At 39.6% G+C, this 20,688-nt stretch overlaps 1 protein-coding gene across 1 annotated transcript in view; it reads left to right on the top strand.

The window, feature by feature from the left end:
* The first annotated feature begins 2,468 nt into the window (after nucleotides 1-2,468).
* LOC115422496 (cilia- and flagella-associated protein 74-like) overlaps nucleotides 2,469-20,688 on the top strand; it is a 180,189-nt gene continuing 161,969 nt past the window's right edge. Inside the window, exons 1-2 of the mRNA XM_030138843.1 lie at nucleotides 2,469-2,642; nucleotides 5,352-5,470. Of these exons, the coding sequence (XP_029994703.1) occupies nucleotides 2,469-2,642; nucleotides 5,352-5,470 (293 nt within the window). The remainder of the gene's footprint in view (nucleotides 2,643-5,351; nucleotides 5,471-20,688) is intronic.

Genomic DNA, 20,688 nt, shown 5'->3' with positions numbered 1-20,688 from the left:
TTCCTATTGCTAAATGTGCTCTTCTTCATAAATGTTGGTATTGTGGATCTAAACAATCCCAGCTGACACAAAAACACTAAATGTGTCAGTGGACGGATGTGACATGGTTGTTGTGGATCCCATCATACTGATGCTCTGCAGCCATGTCAGCGTTTACACTAATGATCCCTGTGCAAAAACTAGGAGCACTATTATTTATTGGATAGTTTAGGCATCAGACTAAAGAGGAAAGAACAATCTAGAATTGTTCTTTCTGTACAAAAATGCTTCCTTATTGTAAAAGTGTTGATGTACACAGTGCTGTGTGCCATTCTTCATGTATGTATGGTGGACAGAAGCAGGATGGATCAGCACCATACTCCAGATTGAACCTGTACAAATAAAACATGATATGGAGGAGAGAATCTGGGAAGAAAAACTGGGGGAATCCAAAAGAAGAGAAGATTTGTTTTTCAGCTCAGTTCAGTTCAAATAGAACTTGTCCCATTTGTGACATGAAAATATAGCATTAATTGTGCTGAAATGGTTTCATTTTGGAGCTGAAAACATAGTTCATATGAGCATCAACATGTTGAACAGAACTGAAATCCTGTCCATTTGAACAACTGTCATTTACCAACACAGAGTTCCTTTGGATTCACTGAGACTGATTTAATATGAACACAGACACACAGAAGACCTCTGAGCACATTTTAGCCGAAGTTGTGGTTTCAGGATGTGCTGGAATATTCCCCTGGTTGGTCCTTTGGACCAAAGGTTGAGTAGTTGTTTCAAGGACAAATGAAGAATAAAACCTCGTCACGAAATCTAACTTCTACTCAGGTTGCGATGAACACAAATGAAGCTAAATGTTGCTCCACAGGCAAGTTTGCTTATGTGTCAGGACAACAGAGGACTATTAAATGATCTTAGACTTTTAATGATACAAAGTCCATATTTACATCTACGCTCAGGACATGAAGTGTATTTCCTGGTATTAGCCTTGTTTAAAGACTTGGGACTTAGGCTGCGTTCAGACTGCAGGTAAATGTGTCCCAAATCGATTTTTTTTTATCCATATGTGACCTGTATCTGATCTGTTAAAGACAGTTTGAACAGCACCAATCTGACCAGACCACTTTCATATGTGGTCCTAATCTGACCCGGACCACTTTCATATGTGGTCCTAAATCTGACCCGACCACTTTCATATGTGGTCCTAAATCTGACCCGGACCACTTTCATATGTGGTCCTAATCGACCCGGACCACTTTCATATGTGGTCCTAAATCCGACCCGGACCACTTCATATGTGGTCCTAAATCCGACCCAGACCACTTTCATATGTGGTCCTAAATCTGACCCAGACCACTGTCATATGTGGTCCTAAATCTGACCCAGACCACTGTCATATGTGGTCCTAAATCTGACCCAGACCACTGTCATATGTGGTCCTAAATCCAATAGATATCTGATATTTTGCAATGTGACTTCAGTCTGAACGGCCAGGTCGCATTTATCCGACCATTACATCATTGAAATGCAACAAACATCAAAATCCTGCGTCCCAGGAGGAGGAGCGGTGGGGAAAACATATTACTTCCATAAACACAGTGTATGTCTATGTTGTCCTGTATTCCATCAGGACGTCTTTAGTCCATGTGGGTCACTTCAGGACCTCTTTAGTGCATGTGGGTCACTTCAGGCTCACATTCAGTTCAGACTCAAAACTGATAGAAGTCGCATTTAATGTGGAATATGAACAAGCACCATAAAATCGGATTTCACCAAAAATCTGAATTGTGCATTAACCCTTTCATGCACAGTGGTCACTCCAGTGGTCACTCCAGTGGTCACTCCAGTGGACAGTTCTTCTCCAGCTGTTCTCTTGTATATTCATGGATTTTGATGTTTTAGTTCCATATCAGCCAACACAGTGGACACTTATACACCATCCCATACACTGACATTCATATCATTACTGTAACTTTCCTGTTCTTGATAAACCTGATCTGCACTGACATGTTTAAGTGTAAATCAATTAGACTAATGAACGGTTTCTTTTAAAACAAAAGTTTGTTTTTTTTTTTTTTGCATATTATCTGAGTAGTAGCTAGTATTATAGTATGTTAAAATGTGAGAAAAGATCAAATTAGCAGCATTTAAAAAAATATTTTATAGTTTTCACACAGTATGACAGTAAATACATGTTTCTTTGCTTCAAAAATTAAACGAATGGTGTTCAGCCTAGTGGACATTTTTGTAACTCCATGATAAATAGGTTCATAAAAACATTTCACTCACTTTTTTTCGTACCTAAAGAGGAATAAAATACTCAGGACTTGATTAAGGCTCTCATAATTCATGCATGAAAGGGTTAAGACCTGCTGTCTGAACGTAGCCTAACTGATCAGCTAACAGCATACTAACTTCAAAGCGTGACATAGAAGAAGAGTCAAAGTCATACAGTATCTTCCTAATGACGCAGCATGTTGGACTTTCTCTCTGTGTTACGGCAGAAACCTGTGTTGACGCAGACTGATGTCAAGCAGGAGGGACCTACGATGACCGGTGGAAAGCTCAACGTATCTGCTAAAAAAGGCTGTCAAAAAGAGCTGAAAGGGCCTCCATTCATCAGCAAGCCAGAGATCATCCTCTTTAAGGTACAACTTTAGTACACCTCTAAGTGAAAACACTACCCATAGAAATACTCATCGGCAGAAAAGGTTTAGCCCAGGGGTGTCCAACTCAGTTCAGTTCAGGGGCCACGTTAAGTCCAAATTGATCTCCAGTGGACCGGACCAGTAAAAACAGTAGCATAACAACCTGTAAATAATGATGACTCCAGATTGTTCTGTTTGTTTTACTGCAATCAAAATTCAATGATGAAATATGTACATTTACAAACTATCCAAACAAAATGATGTGAATAATCTGAAAAACTGAAATTTCTTGAGGAAAAATAAATGCCATTTTAACAATATTACACCTCCACTTACCATTTATACATGCCTATTACAGACTGGATCTACAAAGGCACAAAATATTTAATAACAGGAAGAAAAATGTTAAAATGTCACTTTCAAAAGTTCAGGTTTTTCACATTTTATTGTTAAAGGATAGTTTGTAAATGTTAATATTTTCATAATTTAATGTAAATTTTTACACTAAAACTAAGAGAAAAATTTGGGGTTCATTATTTATAGGTGTAATGTAATATTATGTTTTTCACATGAAACTAAGAACATTTGGAGTCCTTATTTATAGGTTATTATGCTATTATTTTAGTTGTGATCACATTGTTCTGTTTGTGGAACCTCAATTAAACGAGGTTCGACATCCTTGATTGTTAATATCTTAAGTGTAATTTTTGCGCTTTGTAAATTCATCCCGCAGGCCAGACTGGAACCTTTGGTGGGCCGGTTTTGGCACCAGGACGCATGTTTGACACCCCTGGTTTAGCCACAGTAATCCTAATGCTCCCCAGTAACGTGTCTGAAATCAGCTGTTAGTCACTCTTTAGTCGGCGGCGTAAGTTTGCCAGTTTGCAGTGCTGTAGTGCCAAATGTATGGTTGGAGTTATTATATCATATAGTATCACATAATACATTGTGCATGCATTTTACAGATTTCAATACCAATGTCCAGTAGTAGGCAGTAAGAAAAGATAAGATACTACTGTGTGTATGGATGTGTATCGGCAAGAATCTGTCGATACGATACAAATCACAACACTAGGATCACAATGTGATATATCACGATACTGTTAAAAAGGCAATTTTCGTTTGTTTCTTTTTTTAAATGATTATTTCCTTGAAGTATTGAATTACACCATAAATCTGCACAAATACTAAACACATTTTTATTTGATCCCAACAGGATCTAATGTTCTATCACAAAATGTTCCTGTGTTCAAACTGAAATTCTGTTTTACAGACATTCCAGTTTCAGATCCTGTTCAAATGTTCAGATTCTATTAGTTCTCAACTAACATCAGAACAGGATTTTAGTTCAATCCCAACAAAGGAACGAACATTATTTAATAAAAGAGTGTTTAATAATAATAAGAAGAAGAAGAAGAAGAAGAAGAAAAAATGAACCTCTAAAATATCTGCATTTGATTAAATACCTAAAAATATAGATACAATACTTTTTAATATCAATAAAGTATTGTGAAATGAAATATCGCTATATATTGCAGAACCAATATTTTCTTACAGCCCTAGATACTACTGCACTGACTTAATTTAGTTTTAGGTTTAAGTTTATTCAGTCATCTTCCATAATACAGAACATACAAGCAATGAGGTTGATTTTAAGTCAACTGAGTGTGAATTCTGTTGAGACTGAACAGGTTTAGCTAAATCAGTGGTTCCCAACCTTTTTTGGTTCATGAACCCATTTTAGCATCACAAATTTTGTCGACCTCAGACATTAAAAACAAACTTTTTTTTATTAAAATTAATTTGTTTTTGATCCCATAATAGTTTGCAATGTTGCAAATAAACGTTAATTTTAGATGACATTTAGTCTATATAATGTACAGGGTGTCCCATAAGTCTCCATACATAGGAAAAATAAACGTTTCTTGACATAAACCACCTTTATTTATATAATATGCTCTATATGACTGCCATTTTGTCGGGAACACATTTCAATGTGTGTCCTCCACTGCTGAAGAACTATAAAGAAGAAATATAAAGAAATACATGTTAGAACCATATATGTATGGAATGTATTATGTCTCCTATGTATGAGACTTATGGGACACCCTGTATATTAGTATGGATGGAGGAAGTAAATCCAGGTGTAGATTACTGCACAAAGGGAGAATTTTATTTTCCTTGGTCAGGATAGGTACAGTCAGTCCAGCTGTGATTTACAAGGCTGCAATGAATTACTGAACAATTAAGGAATTTTGAATCAATAAATACATACTGGCCACAGTGAACATTTGAAATATAAACAGTACCACAGTGCTTCAGTTTCAGCTTCAGAGTTTGTCATGTCTGTTATGTATTGTGATTGTCTCTGTCAACTCAACATATATTTTATTAGTAATTTTTTATTTATTTATTTATTTTTACCAATTACTAGAAATTTCAGGCGACCCCATTTGAATTCCAGGCATGGGGTCCCGACTCCAAGGTTGAAAAACACTGAGCTAAATGCTTATATACGCCTCGCCTACATTCAAATCAAAATCATTTTTAGGATACCAATCAGTACATCAAAAATCATTCGTGCTTGTATCCCTCGAAAACATCTTTACAAACCAATACTTTGAAAATCACACCTTTAAATGTATATTATTTAAAGCCATGGTTGTTGCCTTTTGCTTTGTGATGTGCTTTTAAATCTGTCTGTTCCAGGACTTTGAAGTGGGGAAAACGTACAAGAAGAAAATCATCCTGACCAACATCAGCTATGTCACGAACCACTGCAAGCTTCTGACAGTCTCTGCTCGACTCAAAGATTTCATCTCCATCAGGTAGGACATTTACAACTGACGACAAAGTACAAACAACACACATTTATACTGTTGAGTACATATTATTACTTTACCTGGACATTAATGATGTTTAATAACATCAGTTATCTGGAATTATTTCGGCTACAAGAACAATGATATTAAAACATGTCTTCTGTGTCGATAGTGCCTTGGAATTTCATATCGCAATATATATCGCAGGGTTAAAAAATCGCAATGTCAGTTTTTTCCAATATCGTACATCCCTAGTTTAGATCAGTAGATGGTTTTGGTCAGTGGTGGATGTTTGGGTCTTTATGTGTTAAGGAGGAGAAAACAAGGAAAATGAGAAGAGACAGTCATCATCGTTAGCCTCATAGCATAATTATTATGAGGTTTTTGGCCAAATTGTAAGATCTGAGTAACTTTACTCTCCTCATACTTCTCCTTCATTTTGCATCATTGGCTATGTTGTAAAAAAATATGACTCGGGCAATTATGCTCTGAGGCTAACGATACGCTGATATAAGCTAATGGTAGCTGGTGTTAAACTGTAACATTGAGGTTGTCACTGTAAATGTGAGGTGAAAGGCATCAGGTACTTCAGAGTGAATGTCAGGGTTTTTAAGGAAAATTGGACATGAGTTCTTCAGTGTCAACAAGTCCAAACCAGTGGAACCAGGGTACAGGCCACACTCCATGCATTTCCATGACAACTTTTCTTCCTGGTTTAATCTGATTAAAGGTTGGATCCTATTTCAGATGTCCATGTAAACACCTTATTCCAGTTGAAAAAGAAAAGTTCAGATTAAATTTAAACCTGATTAAAGTCACTGGTTTAATCATCTTTTAACTGCACTCTAATTCTTCCTGGACATGTAAAGCCTTATTCCGTTTGGACTTTATTCCTTCCATTCTGCACATGCTCAGTGTCTTGTCCTGTGGCGATGACGCACACATTTCTGCGCTGGTGGAAGAATCTGCACTGCAGTCTAGTCTTTCCCCAAAGCGTTCCAGTGGAATATTCTGATGGGATCTACCAGCCTGGAAAACCCTGAAGGAACAGTTCAAACTGGCTTTGGATTCATTCATTTGTCCTGAACTAATGAGTTCCACAAGTGGGACAAACAGTTTTTGAACTGCAGCCCTAACGTTAGCTTAGCAGCTTAGCATAATGGCTTCATTCCTCTGCTCAGACGTAGCCAGGCATTTAGATGGTGATTTGTAGTATTTTAGGAGTGATTGGGTCAGTTCAGTTCTCCCTAATCATTCCTTTAGTCCGCTGGGGTCAATATGATCACAAACTGAGGCTCAGATCACTGGTCATGTGACTTACTGCAGGAAGAAAATCTGGGCAAATAAAAAACTAATGCAAAGCTAAACGCTAAAGCAAAGCTAGTTTAGCGCATGCATCCCTCGACAAAAAGACTTTTCCACCTTCCGTCAACACAACAGTCCACAGATTGTATGAGTGCAGTAAGTCGCAGATCTGAAGAATAATTAGAGAGAATCGGATTTGACAAAATCACTGAGCAAAAGACGACAATCACCTTTAAAAAAATGGCTACGTGTGACCAAGGAAATGCAATGACTATGCTAAGCTAAGCTAACAGAAGGGCTAAGCTAAGCTAACAGAAGGGCTAAAGCTAAGCTAACAGAAGGGCTGCCAGAACCTAATAAACATTTCTCATGTAAACCTTTATTTCGGGTTTAAATTTCCATGGAAGCAGAGGAGAAAGTACTTTAGTTCCGGATTAATTTCTTCTGGAAAAATAAATCGGATTTAAAAACATCATGTAACCGTACCCACTGTCATGCTTAGCACAATACCCTACAGGTACCCCCAAGTGCTTTAAAAGTATTTCAGCATTAAACTCCTAAATACCTCACCTATTTTATGGTTGCAGTAGCCGCTTGATTTCAAATCAAGTGTAACACTGTTGAATCAGGTTTGGTTTCAATACCTGTGTATCGCATTTTGTGTTCAGAGATATAATTCTTATTCATATTTAGGGCTGCAGCTATCGAGTATTTTAGTATTGGAGAATTCTACAAAAATTCCTTCGATTAATCGAGTAATCGGATAAAACTTATTTTTGCTTGGTTAAAGAGCAATTATAAATACACAAGAGGAAATAGGGTATTTCACTTAATAATGAAGGACCAATTGGTTTCCTTTTTTTTTTTTTTGGTAATTAACAGTTTTATTTGTTACATTCATATTGTGCATATACAACAAAATGTATTTTCTTGACTAGAAACATTTCCAGAGACAATTGCAAATACAAATAAAAATAAAGAAAACACAAATAAAATAAATAAAATGTAATTACTTTCAACTTAATATTTCTTGTAAGTATCCAAAATATAAGGCATTAATAAATAAAAGAAAGGCATAACCATTGCCTTTTTGTTGTGCAACTGAACTTTGGCAGCTGTAAGTTTCAGAATTTACAGTTTAGACAAACAGGACTGTGCTGTGGCAGAAAAGAGGAAAGAACTTTTGAACGAGTCCATGCATGAACAGTTTGACACATTTCTGCTACATTCAGGAGAATCAAGGCAATGCCCCCCCCCCCCCCATCTGTCTGTCTCATAAACCTATAACCCACCCCCCCCCCCCCCCCCCCCGGACACACACACACACACGTCCAGTTAATTGATGATTTGCTTCATTTTTGCAAAAAGTAGTTGGATTTTGCCATAATTCAACCGTGACAAGGTCAGAGAAAACTTTCACCAACCATGCACCATTTCGTCCGTGCTTTGGGAAATTAACCATGCAAATCCCGAGTGCACGGCTTGCTGCATAAATCTGTGCTTGTCACAATCGTACTAAACTCTCCACACATGCGACAGTTCCATAATGAACACAAAGCTAGCCCTCCGCAGGGCTAGCGGTATGTAGTAAGGTACATTAACGTTAATCTCATTGATTTACGCTAAATTCATTTTGTCTTATCTGGGGTCCTCCACTCCAATTCTGGGGGTCTGATGAGCAGATGCTCCATCACAGATGTGCTGTTGTTTTATGGAAAGGCCGTGTTACAGTGGATACATGACACAGTGTTTACCTGCTGTCAGTCTGAAATGCTTCCACACTAACGACATTTTCTGTCTTTTTTATTGTGTTTTTTTTTTGTCTTTCATCATCATTGTTGTATTCACTCATCTCTTCCACCTTCCCGCTGCTTCATCCGAACACTTCCACGTCCTCCATCATCTTCCTTTGCATGAGTGACGTAAGCGTGTTGTGCCCCATTAAGTAGTCTGTGCAAAAATGCCGTGCTTTGAGCTTTTTCAATTAAATAAGTGATTCCTCGAGGCAGAGAAAATTCCTTGATAAATTTTTTGTAATCGAGGTACTAGAATAACTCGAGGAATCGTTTCACCTAGACGACCTCGTCCTCCTGAACCAAAGCATCAGCCAGATGAGGGAGAAGACACAGAAATTGGAACATAAGTCAGGTCGAGTGGGTCTGTCAATCAGTGCAACTAAAACAAAAGAGATACGGGTAAACAGTCGGGAAGGCCAGACCCTTGTGATGCGGAGGAACAGAGCTGGAGACAGTGAAGGATTTCACTTACCTTGGGAGTGTCATCAGCAATGACGGAGGAACATCTAAGGATATAGAGGGGCGCAAGGGAAAGCCAAAGCTGCATTCTCACAGCTAAAGCCAGTGTGGAGGGCAAAAAACATCGCTATAAGAACCAACTTCAGATCTTTGAAACAAACGTCAAGTCTATTCTCCTGTACGGATGCAAAACTTGGGGTCTCTCAAAGATGAACATCAAAAAGCTCAGACATTTGCCAACTCAAGATTACAATACATCTTAGGGATTTGGTGGCCAAACAAGATCAGCAATCAGGCCTTGCTGGAGAGAACAAGTCAAGAGCCAGCTGAGACTACAAGAAGGAGAAAGAAGTGGCGATGGACAGGTCACACTTTCCGAAAGCCACATACATCCATCACCAGAAAAGTGCTTGACTGGAACCCCCCAGGGGAAAAGAGAAAGAGGAAGGCCACGATTGTCTTGGAGAAGAGGTGTCACAAAAGATCTAACCCACGCCAACACCTCATGGCAAGAGGCAAAGAAGACTGCTTGTGACCGCAGGAGATGGAGATCGTTTCACCGAGGCCCTGTGCTCCAGACCGGGCGAAGAAGATTAATGAAATAATGGAATCAGTCTGACATGCTTCCACACTTCCGACATTTTTCTGTCTTTTTTATTGTGTTTTTTTTTTTTTGTCTTTTGTCATCATTGTTGTATTCACTCGCCTCTTCCATCTTTCCGCTGCTTCATCGAAACACTACCGCATCCTCCGTCATCTTCCTTTGCGTGAGTGAGGTAAGCGCGTTGTGCCCCATTAAGTAGTCTATGTGAAATGCCATGCTTTGAGCTTTACAATTAAATAACGATTCCTCGGGGCAGAGAAAATTCTTCGATCATTTTTGTAATCGAGGTACTCGAATAACTCAAGGAATCGTTTCACCCCTATTCGTATTGTAACAAGACCAGAGCAACAAATGTTTACAGCAGCACAAGTTAAAGCTCTTCTGATCTCGCTGTAGGTGGAACGGCTTCAATTATCGCACAGTAACATCTGCTGGTGTATTACCACTTAGGAATGCAATACAACCACTTCTTGTCATTTTAAAAAGACGATGGAGTGGACGTGAAAGCCGAGCCTGTCCTCCCACATATGGATGCCAGCTTGGATCACCACGCTCACAGCTCCTCTTATGAGACTGGGTGCAGTGAGTCAGTGTACGTCTCTTCTATCTCCACTCGCGCTCTCTCTCTCTCTCAGCTTTGCCAGCAGCCCACAGGCCAGGCACAGTGGCATTGTTCTCCAGGTCCACTCGCTGTGTACACTTTCCCATCAGCTCCCTGCGATGTGGTTTTCTGGTCGCTCTTCTTTCTGCCTGCCTGAGCGAATAGTCTCCCAGGCTACAACAGGGTCAGTGAGAAACTACTGGTGCTATTCTGGAGCCTTTGTGCAGGACCACTTGTCTAAACATATCACCTTCTAGTCCATCACTTTCTAACTCCCACATTCACACTTGCATTACAATGCTTCATACTAAACGTTATCACTGCTGCAGGTTTTCTGCCTCTATTGGCATCAGTTGGAGGATTTGGAAATTAAATGTAAGAGTAACTTTAACCCATAAAGACCCAAACATCCGCTGTCATTCAAAACCATCATCCATCATCATTCATCCATTTATTTGTTTTGAGCAGAACAAAAAAATCAAACATCTTTTGTGTACAAGGAACTAATGGCAGAGTAAATACAGTAATAAGTGTCCAGAGAACGCAAACCTCCACCAAGCACCCCGAACAGTGTGCGTGTGTGGATCGACTATTTCTTTTTAAATTCAACAGTTTCCAGGTTGTTCCATACAGCAGAAAAAGTTGAAGCTTGGTACCAGTCATGTGTATGTCAAATTATATTCAATTCCAATCAACATTTTTGTTGAGTTCTAATTTTAAATGTGTGGTAAATGGGATTTTCAGTGTTAAATGTAAATGTCCACAGAGTCCACATTCCACAGTGGATGTGGACAATTTTGTGCCAGATACAAGATATTGTTCTAAGCTACAGGTGGAGCAAATTGTAGGCTAATCGGAGTCGTTTTGAATTTTTGATGAATTTTGGAAAATGCTCAGTGATGACAGATGGAAAATTATAGATTTTGTGACCTTGCTGTGACCTTGAACTTTGGCCTACTGGGACCAAAATTTAATGGGTTGGTCCCAGGGCCTAGGCCTATCTGTGGGGAAGATTTGGGAAAGATGGTTGGAAGAGTTTTCCCCTAAAGTTACTAACAAACAAACACACAAAGCAAAGTGATCACAATACCCCCTGGCGGAGGTAACAAAGGTGATCAAGACAAAATAGCAATTGCCATGTACACTAGCAATAACAAAATAAATTCAATATGTTCTGCTCAAAAAGGAGTGGGAAGAAGAAAACTTATTAAATCCCACCCCCTCTCACATTTATACAACATAACATATTACCTTTGCTTCCTTAATGATATAGTAACATCTGTTTGGAGTCCTAATAATGTAAATAACAGAAAACAGATTAGGAAAACTGAAGTATATTACATTTAGTAACTATCTAACCATCTACTCATCTAAAATGTTTAATAGCTGTTGATCCACTAATCCTATCAATACATGTAAGGGCCCCTTTTCACGGAGATTGCTTTGTGACCATTGAGCGATCAAAAATTGGCCCGATCTCTCAATTGATCTCCTAAGCCTCGAAAAAGCTGTTTCTGTGTAAATGTTTTTGGGAGATCCTTGTGTGTTCGTTGTGCCTGTGGCCCTCTACTTTAAACTGTCTGGTCAGTCGGATCAGGCGGGGGGGTCATTGAGATAGTTGTACCCATTCCGTCAATGATCTCTTAACCATCTCTACCTGCAGGGTGGAAAAAAATTAGCATTCGTTGAAGATTGTTGAGAGATTGCTGGGAGATTGATGAGATTGTTGAGGGCTCCTTCAACGTGCCTTGAGCGTTCGTTGAGAGATCGCTTCCCTTGACGATTGTTAAGAGATTGGTTTGGACCGAGTCAAACTTTTCGGAGACCGTGATGACCGTGGAGGACCACTGAAAGATCACTGAGAGATCATGGTGATCGCTTGGTGCTCATTAAAAGATCGTTGAGAGATCTGGCCATTTTTTCATCATTTAACGATCTCTCAGTCACCACCCTTGTGTAAAGGGGGTTTAGATAATTGGTGTAAAATACAGTTATTCATCTTTTCATGGTCATCAGATGTGACCCATTTGGACGTTCAGAGGCTCCGTAATTACCGTGGAAACACTGTCATCTTCTCCAACATTGAATTCACCAGTAAAACCCATGGAGTTAGATCAATGACAGTGGATGGACACACTGGGTTTACGCTCAGTTAATGATCAATTTTGCTGAAAAAGTCACCTTATCTTCAGTTTTCTCTGTTTCTGATATAATAACCTTTGAAATTACTCTGAGATTTTATGAACATCTACATGATCAGTAAATTAAATATAGAAAAATATTAGATTTTTTACTGAAGAAATGCCAAAATAAACAAGATAATATACAATAAACAGTGATAATCACTTAAGAAAGGGTAAATATAGAGGAAAATTAATTTACAAACTGTCAAAAAAGTGGCACTGGGTCTTTATGGGTTAAAGGATAAACTTGTCTCTTTGTCAACCATCTCCTGTGCAGTATGTGGAACAGATATGGGAGCTAATGTCCTGCCAGCAACAAAACCTGTTTTTCCAAATGCCCTCCTGTGATTCACTAACAAGCACATTTTGGTTTGCAAATACAAACAAGATTAACAAACTAATGCAAAACAAAGTACAGATAAAACCAATTAAACAAACCTATCATCTAACCATCAAACAAATACACAGAATACCTCTAATACCATGTGCTTCCCAAATACAATCTGTCATGCAAGTACAACAAATAATAACCAACAAAGACAATGTTTGTAGGGATGAGTTTTGTCTCAAATGCTGTGATTGATTCATCTCTACAACAGGTGGTGCTTTGCCTTAGTTTTAGGGCAGGAGTGTCAAACATTAAGCCCGTGGGCTAAAACTGGCCCACCAAAGGTTCCAATCCAGTCTGTGGAATAAATTTGCAAAGTGCAAAAATTACACTGAAGATATGAACAATCAAAGGTGAACCCTTTTTTTTTTAGTTCAGGGGCCACATACAGACCAACTGTGATCTCAAATAAAATAATATCATAATAACCTAGAAATAATGACTCTTTTCTTGGTTGAATGTGAATAAAATTACATTATGCGGATAGATAATGACAACTCCAAATTTTTCTCTTTTAGTGCAACAAAAAACTATTGAATTATTAAAAATTTACATTAACACACTATCATTTAACAATAAAATGTGAATAACCTGAACGACACAAACAACCTGAAATATCTAAAGAAAATGAAGTGCAATTTTAACGATATTCTCCCTGTTACTAAATGTTTTGTACCTTGTAGACCTGATCTGTAATGCACATGTATAAATGATAAGGTATTGATATGATATTTTTAAAATTGCACTTATTTTTCTAAAGAAATTTGAGTGTTTTCAGGTTTTTCACATTGTTTTCTTATATAGTTTGCGAATGTAAACAGTTTAATAATTTAATGTTATTTGCACAAAAACAAGGAGAAAATTAGGAGTTGTCATTATTTATAGGCTATTTTGCTCTTACTTTACTGGTCTGGCCCACTTGAGTTCAAATTGGGCTGAATGTGGCCCCTGAACTAAAATTAGTTTAACAAACCTGGTTTAGGGGGTTTTATTGCAGACACAAGGATGTCTTAACCTCCTCAGACCCAGCTATGGGTTTTCTGTCCACATTTGTGGACAAGAGTTTCACAACTTTATACAAAAAAAAAAGAAAAGAAAACTGTCCACCAGAAAGCACATTCCATAAAATTTTAAAAACTTCATCTGAAAAACTGTTGCATCATGATGTTTCCAATATAGGCATTTATTTAATAAAACAACAACAAAAAACTTGTACTTTGCTGACATTTCCTGGGTCTGAGGAGGTTAAGGCCTGGCCAATTATCAAATATGAAAAGTTTGGGAAACATTTGATAATATATAGATTTCATGATACAACCTCCTGCTTCATGGTAAAACATCAGTATTCACTGTAAAATCAGTATTTTAGAGTATGTAATTGCATTGGTCTTCAGACCGACTGACTAAATGTGATCTTGCTTGGGTACTGGGTACTGAAAGTGGACAAAAATAGGTCAAAATCGTGTATTCAAATCAACAACATGGACTTGAAAGTAGGGTAGGAGTCCAAAGAGGGTGTTTGTGTTAGGCTGCACCAAAGACTCAAGACAGTTCCCTAGAAAATGATGTTCAGTTTAAGCGTCGTGTGATTTCTCCAGTCTCCCACCCCTTTAGGAGTTTATCAGAAGATCCAGTCTTATTCATTCCAATGTCTGGAGTGAATATAACTTTAAAACAACAAACAACAAGACATACAGGACAAGAAAAAAAGGCCTTAGTTAGTTTTTCAACCTTTCTAACCACACCCACTTGGGAGACAGGAGTGAGCCATATTATATTATTGGTGAATTGGACTCTGCGTCAATTTAAAAAATCTTCGTTGTTTACTTGACTTTGCCCACCAAACATGGTATGTCAAGGTGAAATCTCATGATATTTGATTTTCAAAATATACAGAACATCATAATTCATCATACCCTCATGCAAGGTTGGAAACCACGGTTCCACTAAAAGTCATGATTTGACCAACGTTTCATTGCAAAGGTCTTTTGGTTGGCTGAGACAGTGGGCTCTATGCACAGCCCCACTACTTCCTGAACTGCAGGTGGGTCCTTTATTTCCTGTCTTTCATTATTGGCCACACTGGTGTTTGGAAGCACTGACGTGTGCAATTATTTTTATCACTGGAGTACTTCAGTCTGAAATATCACTGAAAGGAAATACACGCTGTTGATGCAGGCAACCCCCCCATATAACTATGCGATTAATTGTGATTAATCGCAGAAATCCATATGATTAATTGCATTACAAATTTTAATCGCTGCCCAGCACTAATAAATACGTATGTAACTTTTTCCCAGAAAAAGTTAAGTTCTTCCCAGAATGTTCAAAAATTTCCACTCACGTGTACTTCTTTTGTACACCACATTTTCAAAAACTTTCCGTGAGTTCACATATTCTTTCTGCCCGCCCCATTTTGTAACTTTCCATAAATTCACGTGTTCTTTCGATAGCTACACATGTTCGTTCTTTTGTGGGTCTCCCAGGAAAAAAGTCAACTACTCTGTTACAACCATCACATTACACTGAAATGTAACTTCTGGCATGCAAATGAATACTTTTGAATATAAAATGAATACTTTTAATTAAAATACTGGTTTCTAATACTTTGATTAAAATACTGATATCTGATACCACAATACCAAGGTGAAAATAAAATGAAATCAAACTGAGGGGTTCCATGTTTGTAAGGGTATCAAACTGGTGTGCTACTCTACACAGCAGTCTTGTAGGTGACTTGTCTTGTGGTCACGTATCAGCAGTAACTCGTGGCCACGAGTTCTAATACGTGGCCACAAGATAAGTAACTTGTGGCAACAAGAGTTACTAATGCGTAGCCATGCATTATTAATTCATGGCCACACTTTATTTTCTCACACGTCATTAAAGGGGCTCCATAATATACCATAGGGGGTGCTATTAGTTTATTTTGCCCGCTTTACATACTGCATCATCTGGACATTTGATGCAGAAGTGAAATTCTGGGAGTTTTTGGAAGCACATTTAGCCCCTAAACAAATGGGAGCTGATTGCATCCACTTTGCACAAGCCTCTGGGCATATCAGATACTGCAGAGCAAATGATGTGTTCAGCTTTCTAAATAAAACATCCCATGCAAGAGACTGTATCAACATCATTGGCAAACATCAAAATATGGATAGTGAATAATTATTCATGGGCAGAGCAGCACAGCCAACAACCTGGAGGGGGCGGGGCTTCATGTGCATTTAAAGGGCCAGCGCTCCAAACCACCTTTCTGGTGTCATTCCTCAGAAATAGGGTTGAAGATGGACCTGTGGAGTTGAATGAATGAAGAATTCAGAGCCAAGCAGAGCATTTACAGTTTATGGAGACCACAGGGAAATGAGGGAAAAGGAAGAATTCTATTTCAAAAAAGCTAAATATCACTCCTTTAAGGCTGTCTGTCACTCACTATAAAACAGAAGAAGTTCAGTGGAAGGGGAAGTCCATTCTGAATAACTGTGGTGATAAAGCAGCCCAACCACAGAGTGGACCTGCTCCCTCTGTGGACAGAAAACAGCTTTTACAGGTTCTGCATCTATACACTCCTGAAAACATGAGTGTTGTGCTGAGTTCTAATAGTTTTGGATTTTTCATTATAGTTTAGTTTTATTTAGTTTTGACTTCTTTTCTCTAATTCATTTAGTTTTAATTAGTTTTTAGAGCAGGTTTGCTAGTTTTTATTAGTTGTCGTTTTTTCTTAATGTTTACTTTCCTCCGCCAAGGAGGTTATGTTTTTGTTGGCACTTGTTTGTCTGTTTGTCTGTGTGCAAAATAACTCAAAAAGTTATGGATGGATTTGGATGAAAATTTCAGGAAATGTTGATACTGGCACAAGGAACAAATGATTAAATTTTGGTGGTGATCGGGGGTAGGGGGTGGGGGGGCCACGGGGGCCCACTGATCTGCCTTGGCGGAGGTCTGCAGTCTCCAAGGGCTTTTCTAGTTTTAGTTTAGTTTAGTTTTAGTATTAGTTTCACTTTTTTCATATATTTTATCTTCCATCCTATTCAAAGAAATAAGTGAGGTTACCCTGGACCCTTTATTTGGGGGTGGGGTTAGGGCGGCTCTGACTGAGCACAGACACAAACATATGTACAGTACGATGTATTAATCCCCTATAGCAGGTTGGAGGGGGTCATGTAGGTGGGGGTGTGATCCATACACAACGTCACTTACATGAAAATGAAACTGAAACTTTCCATCCTTTCACCGTTGGCCTCCTGACTTCTACACCTTTGTTATACCGCTGATCTGAGATGAAATGTTCACGTATTGTATCCTATGCCAACATTGACAAAGACGAAAAATAAGGGAATTTTATACATAATGTTTATACGTTTTAGTTAGTTTTGTAAGCACACTATACAGTTTCAGTTATGTTTTTTTTTTTTCTTTTAATTTGAGTTTTTATTTATTTCAGTTAACGAAAATGTTTTTACAGTTTTAGTTTTCATCATTTCGTTCGTTTTCGTTAATGATAATAACCTTGGTGTTTTGAATATTATCCTCCATTTCTGTATTTTTCCTAAATCCTCCTAAGTCTCATGCGCTGAACCTGGAAATGTGTCCTAGTCCTTGTTCTCTGTACCTGTACCACATCTCCAGTTTCTCCTCTCCTCAGTGTGTGCTGTGTGTAAAACCTGCTGCTTCTTCACACATTAAAACCCACAATATTGAAATCAGTCGTGACAACTGCAAAGCCTCCACAGCTCACTCAGCTAAAAAGCATTAGCAACAGCAGGAGAGAGAGAGAAACATGAACAGGAACACACGAGGCTTTTTCGCACCAGACCATGGTTCCCTTGTACGCCCCCTGTATTTCTAAAAATGGCCTCCATTCCCCCTACACCCCCCCGCCTGGCGTAGGTGCATTTGTGCCAGAATGAGCTGGGCTGTATCTTATCACTGCTGGGACAAGCACCACAACAGCCCAGGCTTACAAGTCTTGGTGAAAAGCCAACATATAGAAGCAGTGTTGTTGCAATTAGTGTCACTTCCTAGCATGCAGAGGACTGGGTGAGAGGAAGGCACCCCTCTGTGATCTGTACGAATCCTGGACCGAGCTGTTGGATAAAGCAGAAGACCGTAGTAAAAAATGGTGGTACTCAACAAAAACTGAGGGTGTGATCACACAAATCAGTCTGCATCATGCCAGGAGGAGATACAGAGCTTTACTGCACAACAGAAATATAACTAATATTGACAGTTCAAACTAGGGATGCACCAATACCACTTTTTTCCAAACTGAGTACAAGTACAAGTACTTACATTTGAGTACTTGCTGATACCAAGTACCAATATGAGTACTTACTAATCCCATTCCAGTTAGTTCCTTTTGTAAATGTGCTTTATACAGGGTCTGCATGTGACGTCACAGCAGTTCCGCCCACTAAGTGGCAGAAAGAGGGAGATGAGTGACAGCGTTGGCTTCAATCCTGCCTAAACTGAAGAACAATATTTAATAAAAAATGGGGCAGAGCTGTTGTGCCATGGATTGTATGAACAGGTTCTTAAAGCAGTGGGAGCTATCGTTTTACAGACACCGAAAGACAAAGAAAAGAGAAGGAGATGGATCCACAAATCCAGGAAACCAAACCTAGATCTGTGGATCCTGTTTGGTGTCAGCTAACATTCACTGATGCTGTATTTTTGGCTCCAATCAGACCTGAAATGACCTATTGTTTTGGCTAACGTTCCTTCTTAGTGCAGCTCTTAGTTTCATGATCAGATCTTTCATGTTTTTTGTCTTCATTTTGTGATTGTGAACCTTGTGCTCCTACATGATTAGTAAACTAACTGAAACTGAGGCCAACCTAGTTTTACAAATACGGGGAACTGGAGAATAAAGCTACGACGGAGTATTAGGACCACAGAAGAACATAAAAATACAAGTCACTACCAGAATAAAGTCATAAAATATGGAGATAAAACCTGTAATTTTATGAGAATAAAGTTGAATACAAAAAGAATCACAATGTTATGAGAATAAAATCGTAGTTATAAAAAAAAAAAAAAAACCTTCATAATTTAACAAAAATGTCATTCGTTTATGAGATTAAAGTCCTCATATTCTGACAATAAAGCCATAATATTGCAAGAAAAAAGTCCCTGCTGGTCCACAGCAGTAGTATCTGTGTTGGATAAAGGACTGGATCTGAACTAGACTCAGTAAATCTGCTCAGTCCCAGTAGATCATGCATATATTCACTGGGGTCAGTCCACACTCGACTGGAAATGACCTTTGGATCAGCTGGTTCTGGGCCCTAGTTTTGGACCCTTTGGATCAGCTGGTTCTGGGCCCTAGTTTTGGAGCCTTTGGATCAGCTGGTTCTGGGCCCTAGTTTTGGACCCTTTGGATCAGCTGGTTCTGGGCCCTAGTTTTGGAGCCTTTGGATCAGCTGGTTCTGGGCCTAGTTTTGGAGCCTTTGGATCAGCTGGTTCTGGGCCCTAGTTTTGGAGCCTTTGGATCAGCTGGTTCTGGTCCTAGTTTTGGAGCCTTTGGATCAGCTGGTTCTGGGCCCTAGTTTTGGAGCCTTGGATCAGCTGGTTCTGGGCCCTAGTTTTAGACCCTTTGGATCAGCTGGTTCTGGGCTCTAGTTTTGGACCCTTTGGATCAGCTGGTTCTGGGCCCTAGTTTTGGAGCCTTTGGATCAGCTGGTTCTGGTCCTAGTTTTGGAGCCTTTGGATCAGCTGGTTCTGGGCCCTAGTTTTGGAGCCTTTGGATCAGCTGGTTCTGGGCCCTAGTTTTGGAGCCTTTGGATCAGCTGGTTCTGGGCCCTAGTTTTGGAGCCTTTGGATCAGCTGGTTCTGGGTCCTAGTTTTGGACCCTTTGGATCAGCTGGTTCTGGGCCCTAGTTTTGGACCCTTTGGATCAGCTGGTTCTGGGCTCTAGTTTTGGAGCCTTTGGATCAGCTGGTTCTGGGCCCTAGTTTTGGAGCCTTTGGATCAGCTGGTTCTGGTCCTAGTTTTGGAGCCTTTGGATCAGCTGGTTCTGGGCCCTAGTTTTGGACCCTTTGGATCAGCTGGTTCTGGGCCCTAGTTTTAAACCCTTTGGATCAGCTGGTTCTGGGCCCTAGTTTTGGACCCTCTGGATCAGCTGGTTCTGGTCCTAGTTTTGGAGCCTTTGGATCAGCTGGTTCTGGGCCCTCGTTTTGGAGCCTTTGGATCAGCTGGTTCTGGGCCCTAGTTTTAAACCCTTTGGATCAGCTGGTTCTGGTCCTAGTTTTGGACCCTCTGGATCAGCTGGTTCTGGGCCCTAGTTTTGGAGCCTTTGGATCAGCTGGTTCTGGGCTCTAGTTTGGAGCCTTTGGATCAGCTGGTTCTGGTCCTAGTTTTGGACCCTCTGGATCAGCTGGTTCTGGGCCCTAGTTTTGGAGCCTTTGGATCAGCTGGTTCTGGGCTCTAGTTTGGAGCCTTTGGATCAGCTGGTTCTGGTCCTAGTTTTGGACCCTGGTTGTCAGTCCTGATGAAACCATGTATATTAGTTTCAGGTCCAAATAGTGCTGATCCCCTCCCCCCTGGATCAGGTCTGGATCCTCCATTTGGGTCCACATGTCAGTGTTCATGGACCACTTGTTCTTTGGTAGCTCGTACAGATCCATGTCCAGTCCAACTGTCCTTCATTTAACTTCAGATTTCCCATGTTCCTTTGCTCTGGCTGTGTTTACTGCTATACTCCGTCATGTTGAACAGGTTGGTTTAAGACACTCAGTCTGACTTAGAGGGGCGTGGCCGGGGGGGGGGGGGGGGGGGGGTGACGTATATGCATACCCTCTATTGTCGTTGTCATTAGTCTGACTGGAACAAGGTGCTGCTACCAGGGGAGTAGAATTGCGTAGGACTCTATGGACCCGTCCCTACCAAT

This window comes from Sphaeramia orbicularis, chromosome 7, assembly GCF_902148855.1.
Source record: "Sphaeramia orbicularis chromosome 7, fSphaOr1.1, whole genome shotgun sequence".
Taxonomy (NCBI): Eukaryota; Metazoa; Chordata; class Actinopteri; order Kurtiformes; family Apogonidae; genus Sphaeramia; species Sphaeramia orbicularis.
This window is presented reverse-complemented; position numbering and strand designations above follow the sequence as displayed.